This window comes from Amblyomma americanum, chromosome 9 (genome assembly GCF_052857255.1).
Source record: "Amblyomma americanum isolate KBUSLIRL-KWMA chromosome 9, ASM5285725v1, whole genome shotgun sequence".
NCBI classification, from domain to species: Eukaryota; Metazoa; Arthropoda; class Arachnida; order Ixodida; family Ixodidae; genus Amblyomma; species Amblyomma americanum.
In genome coordinates, this window is record NC_135505.1 from 126,573,696 (window position 1) to 126,583,226 (window position 9,531).

Consider the following 9,531-nt stretch of genomic DNA (forward strand, 5'->3'; position numbering starts at 1 on the left):
AGTTAAGAAAGCAATCTCTTTACCCCCCCCCCCCCCCCCCCGCAAAAAAAAGTGCTGCAGGAATGCCAACATTAATAGGCGCGATCTTACATGAAAGTGAAAACTTCTCGTCTGTTTTGTCCGATATGCTTCGGAAGAAGTATTCCGCGCCTCAGGAAGTTGGAACAGGGAAAATGAAAACGAACAACAATCGCACAAACTTTCAGGACCGGATTCAGTTCTAACCAATGCAAGTAGTTCTTGCTTCATTCTTACAAGCTAATGTTTCGCCATTTCTTAACTGCATGCTAATACACGGTTGTCTACTACGCCAGGCGCTAGACTGTCTTTTCTGCCTAGCATTACTTAAACCCTAAATCGCCTCCCTCGGTTGCTATTTTCATTCAGTGGCGATGTCTCGTTTTTTCATGAACATTCCTTCTAATAATAATAATAATATTGGTTTTGGGGGGAAAGGGAATGGCGCAGTATCTGTCTCATATATCGTTGGACACCTGAACCGCGCCCTAAGGGAAGGAATAAAGGAGGGAGTGAAAGAAGAAAGGAAGAAGAGGTGCCGTTGTGGAGGGCTCCGGAATAATTTCGACCAATTCCTTCCTTCTATCGCTGTCTTCACTTTCACTATCATGCCACTTTCATACTGCACCGACGCAGCCATTTTTGCTACTTCAAGGACGAAACCGAGCTGCAGTCTTGAGAGCCGAAAGTATATGCAGCATTTATATCTCCAAATGTTTGGCACCGCTAAAGGGTGCACAACCACTTGTCTTTCTTGCAATCGTCCCTGATCAACCGTCCCTCATAAAAAGAGCGATTTTACTCCAAGAAAGTCACACGCCATTAAAAAGTCATGAACCATCGATTACAAAGGGCGTAACAGCTACCGACGTCAATCAACGTCGGCTAGTGTGCACATTTCTATTTTTTGCATGATTAGGCGTCAAGCCATATTCTTGTATCTTCTTCACCTTCTTTAGTTTTCAAGCAACGATTTCTATTTCTAAAATAATTTATTTCTTTAATATCACAAAACTGCTTCTTCAGGTCGCTCCTACATGTTTCTCGCCGCCGGAACGGGCCTTTGAGTAACTTAGTTGCCCTTTCTTAATCAGCAAGTACTTCAAACAAACTGCACTTTTCCTCAAGTTTAATTTGATTTTCCTCTGCATGAAACGCCCTTTTCACCCCCAGAACTTCATATGAAAAAAATATGAAAAAAATGCTTTTTATCAGGTATTTTTTCAGTTTTGTTTGGTTTCCTTCTCTTTTTAGCATTTGCACGTTTCCCTTGAGGCGCAATAAATTTTATACAGTCGCCCCGTTTCTCAACAGACTTTAAAGATAACAAACCCCAAACCCATTACCTGTTTCAAACTAAAGTTTGTCGCACACAGAAGTCTCAGCGACTGCTTTTGTCGGCCGTTGCGAGCTGGTTTTTTGTGAGAGCCCACGTTTGCTGCTGGCAACACTGTTATAAAAAAAGCGAAAGTCGTCTCAAACAAATCTCAAAAGGGCAGACTGGAAACTAAGCCGGAATGATGGAACTGATGGTGGAGATCCTCGGAAAGATTTCACGTAGTTTATTTCTTTCTGTGCTTTACCTCTTATTACAGCTCACGGGACTGAGCTCTTAGATACGGGAAACGCTTCTCGTTTTCTGTTTTTTGACTGGGTTTCTATGTCCGCTCAAAGGCTTTCAGAAAGGATGGTTTCGCTCCTAGCACGGGGAGTTATCAGGAGGAGCCAAGGGGGCAGGTGACGTGTGTATGGGGAAAGAAGTGCATTATGCCATTTCCTACCCTAGAGGAATGCACCACTTACTCCCTAAGCGACTCTAGTTTGCCGAGAGAACTTCATTTCGTTCTTGCCTTTCGACCTGTTCTTTGTGTCCCGCTAAATTGAACTAGAACGTGTCTTTCATAGTTGAGGGAAAAAAATTTTGACGAAAGATTCCTGCTTACAATTTTAAGTCGCGCTCGCAGAATTACGTCACGCAACGCAGGCGGGCGCCAAAACATGATGACGAAATAATGAACAAAAGCTACAGACTCAAAGAAACTAAGCAAGCTTCGAGGAAATGGGTTCTTGCTATATAAATTGGATTTATGGTTCATGGGGGTTTAACGTCACAAAGCAACTTAGGCTATGAGGGACGTCGTAGTGAACGGGTCCGGAAATTTCGACTACCTGGGGTTCCTTAACGAACACTGACATCGCACAGTACACGGGCCTCTAGAATATCGTCTCCATCGAAATTCCACCGCGGCGGCCGGGATCGAACCCGCATATTTCGGGCCAGTAGCCGAGCGCCGTAACCACTCAGCCACCACGGCGGCTAATATAAATTGGCCTCAACGCGCTACAAAAATAAATCATTTTCAGCATCTGTCATTGCTCTGGTATTTAACGGCTCTTCAAAATTTCCCGCGTTATATATATTGCAAAATTAACGCAGTTTTGAGAGCGCTATACTGACTTGATAATAGCCTATGCTGCTGTGTTGGTAAGAAGAAATGCAGCTCTAAAACTTAAAATCTGACAATCAGCAGAAGAAAGAAAAATCTTGGAAAGTGAAGGCGATACGAAAGACAATCTGTACTGGGTCCGTCAAAAGTTCCCAAGCCACAGGGTCTGCCTTTGAGCAGCACAGTCAGGTAGTTACGACACCCTCGATGCTCAAAATATCTGGAGAGGATAAAGGAAATATTGTTTTAACCTCTGACAACATTGATAGCTTTAACGAAATCTCAGCTGCTAGGATATGCGGAAGAAAAGCAGACCCTGTGGCATGGAAACTTTTGACCAACCCTGTGCCTGGTCTTAGTGTGTAATTTTATTCTTTAGGCGCTTTTCATGGTTCCTTCGTAAATTGGACTGAAATTACTAGCCAAAAAGATGCGGGCCTTTGCAACCTCAACACTGCGGACCTAAAGGTGTTCGTGCAAATTCTGTAAATCTTTTTCTCTTTTTTGTTAGGGGGGTGGCAGGCGGAGATATTTAGAACGGTGCTGCCGTGGAATGCGCTCTAAGCCATGTTTCTTGACTGAAGCTGTGCTAATGCTTCCACTGACGCCGTTTACGAGGTGCATGCATCTTCATGGCAGACTTCGTGAGTCGTGCATTCTCCTTCAAAAGGGCGATATTGCAGCAATATTTATAATGCATGTTTATAGCAATTGACTAAGCGAAGGTAAAGGGCGAGGAGTGCTTCTTTTCTAAGCTACTTCTGCGTGTCTGTCTTGTCCTGCCACAACACTACGGGTCGTTACCAATTAGCTAGCCCGAATTTCACCCCTTTGTTATTTCAATGCGATGCTCTCATTTTTCTGAGCTCTTCTTTTCCCCTTGCAGTGCTACTGGTTCACCGTGGAGTTCGGAATCTGTAAACAGGACGGCCAGCTCAAGGCGTATGGCGCTGGTCTGCTGTCATCATTCGGAGAGCTTGAGGTGAGGATACCTTTGTACCCTATATATAACAGTTCGAACGAATGTGGTTTTGAACGTGATTCAGAGCAGCCTCTTCTTTTCCTAGCTTTTAGTGTGATTGAATGCAAGTTTTTATCTCGCATCTAGCAATCGTAGTCGGAGTTCAACTCACGCTACAATTTAAAAACAAACATTGCGCGCGAATGTGCACGTAAAACGCAGTGTGCCATTGCTGCAGCAATGCATTCCTACGGAATGCCCGTAAAACAGTCGCCCTTTTCAATCCACTATATCTTCTTCTTGGTGTACTACTTCTTTCCCTTATATGCTTTCCAATTCTTCAAGCTCACCTGAAAAACATCGCAACTTATCTCCGTATATAGCCTGGCATGTGTCCACTATACACGATATGTGGACATTATTGCAGTTTACCCTGTGCACTATGTATCAGGATGCATTGTCCCTAGACTGTTATCTAACCACTGCTGTGGTGAATGAGAATCGTCCCACACATCGCGGACGCAACTCTCGATCAGCGAAAATATACTGAGCATGATCTAGAATGAATTGCCAGCATGGACAAGAAAAATTCGTTGCTGTTGATGCTGTGGTTGTCATTTTTGTGGCCCCATCTTTTACGTCCTCAAGCTGAGATTCACAAAATACAATATAAAAAAATATCGTGTTTTCTATCCCACTTTTTTGTCGCTTCAGTTTCTAACCCGAAGCAAGCAATGTTTTATCAAGGCTTAAAATTCGTTCTCTTTTGTTCGGGCAGCTGTATTGATTACTGTTCTGTTGTACTTGGTGTCGCGCTTTTATTTGCATTGATCTTACAGTTCCCTCAGGTACCCACCCAAACTACCTTAAAGAACAAGAGCGAAATTGCAAATCTCCACCGCCGCTCACCTTTTTCTCATAGATTTCGTGTTCCCGTTTTTTTTTTAATGCAGTACTGCCTGAGCGGGAAGCCGGAGATGAAGCCCTTCGAGCCTGCCGTCACCGGAGAGCAGAAGTATCCCATCACTCAGTACCAGCCTGTCTACTACGTAGCCGAAAGCTTCCAGAACGCCCAGAAGAAAGTCAGGTAACGCAAGGCAGGAGCTCTCGCTTTAATCCAGAAATGTCACATTTTTCTGTGCATCTTTTGCACTCACGAGAAAAGAAGCGCTGATGTGTTTGACTTGGAATAACATTTAGGGCTCCTTATTGTCGTGGTCATTCGCCCTCTCTTCTATTTCGCCGTCTGTGCAGTCTACAGTAAACGCCAACTCAACGGTTGTCTCCTAGCTGAAAGTAATGTTATTTTGTTGGGCGCCGTCTCTGGAGAGGGTGCACGGTGCTCGCTGCCAATTTATTCAATTTTGATGAGAGCCAAAAAGCCAGTGAGCTGGTGCTTTCAAGATTGCATTGTTCGTGGTTATGTCGTCTGTGCTGGTTTCGTAATGAGCGCTTTTGAATCAGCTTTCCACTTCTCCATAAAACATAGGAGTGGTCACTGCCACTTATGAGTAGTACATAGGCAAGGTTTACCAATTTTCTTCTGTAAGTTTCTTTTTTTCACTTGCAATGAAACGTGCAACCAAAGTTACCGAATTATTATTGAGCCCGTGCTCGTCACAAAGGCTACTAAAAGGTAAAGTTGTGAATCGGTATCTTGGGATCTAAACGCATGTAAGCAAGGAAGGCCTCGCGTTCAAAAAATCCCGCCCTGACGACATGACACACTGAGTTCTCAGATACAGTGGATCTCCTCGGAACCGTGCTCGAACGCTTAGCGCACCCACTGAATAATAAATCTATAGGCAATATGCTCAAAGTGCACCTGCTCATCTCTCTAACCCGACGCTAGCTGATATTTCCTGTGCTTGTTTTTCAGAGAATACGCCCTGTCTATTCCGAGGCCATTCACTGTACGCTACAACCCTTACACACAGAGTGTCGAGATCGTGGACACCAACATTCAGGTGCAGAACCTCGCCCAGGACATCCAGTGTAAGTACTACAATCGGTGTCTGTCAAAATTAAAGCAATGCGATATAAAATTTTGGAAATGATTCCCTAACTTTTAGCGCACTTGATGTCACGTTCTGAAGTACAAGAAAGGCGCGTCCATACTAATCAGCTGCTGTACCACATCCTATTATTTCAGGGATAGAGATAAGTAATAGAAAAAATGGTAGGCAGTAAAACAGCGGAGGGTGCGCTGCAACCCATCGCACAGTCTATGCCTTGCACCCTCTAATACTTGCTGTTTTCTTATACCGAGTCAGTATACTCTACGCAGCAGAAGGGGTCAAGCACTTGAACTTTTTTCCAATTCTAATAAAGAATGGCTTAAATTTATTTGTTTTTAAAATATCATTCTTATTCAGCGTGCCTTCTTCATCTTCAGCATCTATAATCTCCAATAATTACGAAAGGTTGTTACTGAAAATTCCCTGAATTCATTATATTCAGCAGAACCATTCGCACACGTTTTCTCTGCTTCGCAAAGTGTTCTGTTGACGCCTAATTGAAAATGTGCTTCAAGAAAATTGAAGAATCTGTTTCGAAGTAGTCGATGATAGCTTATATGAAGCAATATGTTTCATGGCTTATCTTCAAGAACGGTGAGAGAAAAAAAAATTGAGAGCAAAAGCAAGCCCCTTCACGGTGGTTTTAAAGTGAAAGAACCATCTAAAATCGGTGAAGAGAGATTCGCATACCGAAGGAATAAGGCGGCGTTCCCGTGACTTCTAAAAACCATTGATTTTAGTCAGATTATATTTCTTGCAGTCTAGCGCAACAAAGTACCAAGCAAAGTAATCGAGGTCCACACTGGCCTGCTCGGAGGGAGGAGCTTGTACGGCAAGGAACACTGATTCGTGGAAGTTGTCTGTAGGCTTCAGCCTAAAGTAGTTTTGGGCTTCGCTATAGATTGTACGCCATGCATGATACTAAGACGTTGCAAAAGTTTTATCATCTGGGTTTACAGGCAGAGTGCCCTTAGTTACGCAGCAATCAAAATTAGTCATGACGCAAACGGAGGAACCACGGTATCCCCAGCAAATGTTTGATTGGAGTGTTTTAAAGAAATATTCTTAGTATGATTTGAACTTAATCATTTGAGAAAGTCGTATAGCATTGTCTTGTCACGTAGTATTTTGATTAAAACAGCAAGCTCCTCTTTCTCGTTACTCAATTCAGTGCAAACTAACTGCAAGTATCCAAAGCACATCTGTTCATCAGGATAAACTGACGCGGTAATACTAAAAACTTCGAGTATATAGCTTCAGATATTAATACAAGAGCACAGTCAGAGGATCACTCTACAGTGAAAACAAACGATTCACTTGACTTTGAGACTGTAAGTGCAGACATTTTGTGTGGCCAAATAAACTTTCGACAGGTTTGCATGCTCATAACACTAAACAGCCCCTTGCGAATCCTGCAAACAAACAGAAAACGGGGATGGCAGCAAGTCAGGCAAGAACTAAAAATACCTTCTTGACGAAAAGTCTGTGCAAGCTTAAGCCGTCAATACAAGTGTCGTCCTACGCTTTTCTACGGCCTGCAATACGTTTGAAAAACATGCCAAAAGGGCACCGCGCCATCTGAGGCAAACGCGTATTTTGGGAAGACGAGACTTTCGAGAGCAGGACCACTAAAGGAACTGCCGCCACGTCCAAAAGGAACGGATGCTTCCGTCATAGGGCATGACAGGTTGTTGCCGGCCGCCCTCGGGCAAGTGCGAATGTAAACCTTCCTCCTAGCAAGGGACACTGCTTCTCGAACCGGCTCATGACTGTAGCCGGCCGATGCAATACTGCACAGGTCCTTTCCACAACGTTTCGCTTTCACGTTTTGACACGAGCATATAGGATCAACGGTTTACCTTCGAAAATAGCGTGGCACTTTATTTGCTTGCAATTTTTCCTGTACATACTTTCTGTCATTGCCTGCGCTCACTAGTCCGAAAAATCATATTTGACATGCAGAATCTGAAACGAAAGTCATCTATGCCGTATGCTTCGCCCAAGATTTACTGAAGATTCTTAAAAATCGACTTTTTTTTAGTTCAAATGGCGCATTTTTTCCAGATATCATTTTCAGCGGCGTAGTGCGCCAGAATACAGCTAAATCGTGCTAACAATAGGCTGGTTGAGTTATACATAGTAGTTCACTTTTTAACTATAACTCTTACTCTGCTTATGCACTGAAAGGCGTGTAGCCAAACGTATTCATATTAGTTTCAGAATTTCGAAAATGCAGTTACCCTCGCCACTGTGAACACATTTTGGCTATTTCAAACAGTTAGGTGAACTGGAGAGGTTGCTGTTCCTGCAAGCTTCTCGAAAGCGCATTTGTTTTTCCGCGATGTTGCCAGAATTTTTTTGGCCGCCGCACAGAGGGTAAAACTGATCCAGGTGTTACCTACGGGGGCTACACGCCCCTCAATCAATAAGGACACAAACAGTAATCGTTAAAAGGTTACCTACATAATATTAGTCAACCAGCCTCCTAGTTGGCACGTCTTAGCTATGTTATGAAGCGTTACATCGCCAACTATGCAGTGCCAAAAAACGTGCCCTTCTAACTCAAAAATCCTAACTTAAAAATTTTCTGAACGCATGAAGTAAAACGCCTATGTGCGACATAGAGGCGAGAGTAAATACTGGGTAATCAGGGTCTTGGAAAGGCAAGCTTTTCTTCACTCGTTTTCTTCACAACCACATGCCGGTTCCTTCGGCTTGCGGTGTAACCCTGAAGTCAGGCGCTGGTGGCTTTTAAGCTGGTCGATGTGTTTGCGTGCCTAAGCTGGGCAGCTAGAAAAGACAAATGTTTTTATTTCAGCTCAGACTCTACAGCTTTTACTTAGGTCTTTTAAAACACCCAGTTATGTAACAGTCTTGGAAACGACAGAAAATCAATGAAGAAAAACAACGTGCAGAAAGTTTTAGTCCGCAGGAATAATGCTAAGCAGGGTATCTAACTATAAATTTCTCTTTTTCTCATAGCGGATATGACGCTCCTGGCTGATGCCCTGAAGAAAATCTGAGCAGGCGCCCAACGGTCCAGATGGTCTTCATCCAAGATGGAGGGTCTGGCTATGAGAGAATCATGACTACTACCAAAAACGAAGCTTCTTCAAACACGAGGCGACCGAAGCCAGCGGCAACTTTTAAATAAGCTATCGCTTCGGAACTGTGTACAACAACTCACGAATAAAGCTCCTGTATTCTGGTAATATTTGTCATCGGAATACAAATTGCAGCCCGCATTGGTGATGGATTGGCTAAAGCGTACCAGTAGTGAGACCGTGGTTACGGGATGAAACCACAGTCGTGGCAGCCTGGAAGCAACCTAGACACCGAGGGCAGTGCCAAAAGGCCTGAGTGCTATGCGATGTCAGCAAATATGACATAAAGCCATCATGTCTAAACCATTCTAGAGTCCTCCACTGCGCCGTCCATCATGGCTGCTCTGTTGCTTCGGCTCTTCAAACCATACACATCAAGAGATAGCAGGATCCAAATTTAGAAATGCAATACAGGAGCCTCAAATTTTTTCTGTAGTCCGGACATGCATAATTGAAGGACCTATGTAAGTGAGACAAAAGTCAGTGAAATCGATAAATAATATTCTCATTTTGCGTGCCATTTAAACGTAGCCTACCCGAAGTGTCCAGATTGAATGCAAAGTCACTGCGCTTCGTCGCAGATGAGGAGGTTAACACGAGGCAGCTTACTCATTCGCATTATGATCTTAATCTAATATTTTAGGTTATTCACTCCAAAGAGCAGATAATTGAAGTTCATTAGCCTCCAATTAGTGGTAGCGAGCAGAGTCGAGTGAGAGTGCGTATGCTCAAACGTATTTTTTTCTGGTTTCCTTGAGAGATCAAAGTCACGCTTGGGGTATTATGATGAGGGGAGCGGACATAGTGCGAATAATGTGATTAAATCGGGAGTCTTACGACGAAACAAAAAATTTTATCCAGTGACACGTGGCCTCACCTGAAAGCATCCAGCACAGCTTGTTTTACTGGTTACAAGCATGTACAGCAGTACACTTTGTCTATTCGACAAATATTGATTCACCAACCTGAAATAAGGGAGCACC

The 9,531-nt window shown here is 43.5% G+C and overlaps 1 protein-coding gene across 2 annotated transcripts in view; it reads left to right on the forward strand.

Moving 5' to 3' along the window:
• The window catches only part of Hn (phenylalanine hydroxylase), an 83,448-nt gene extending 74,759 nt beyond the window's left edge, over positions 1-8,689 (forward strand). For both annotated transcript variants that reach the window (XM_077637154.1, XM_077637155.1), the window contains exons 10-13: positions 3,352-3,447; positions 4,380-4,513; positions 5,306-5,421; positions 8,427-8,689. In XM_077637154.1, the coding sequence (XP_077493280.1) occupies positions 3,352-3,447; positions 4,380-4,513; positions 5,306-5,421; positions 8,427-8,467 (387 nt within the window). In that variant the 3' untranslated portion in view covers positions 8,468-8,689. The remainder of the gene's footprint in view (positions 1-3,351; positions 3,448-4,379; positions 4,514-5,305; positions 5,422-8,426) is intronic.
• The last annotated feature ends 842 nt before the right edge of the window (positions 8,690-9,531 follow it).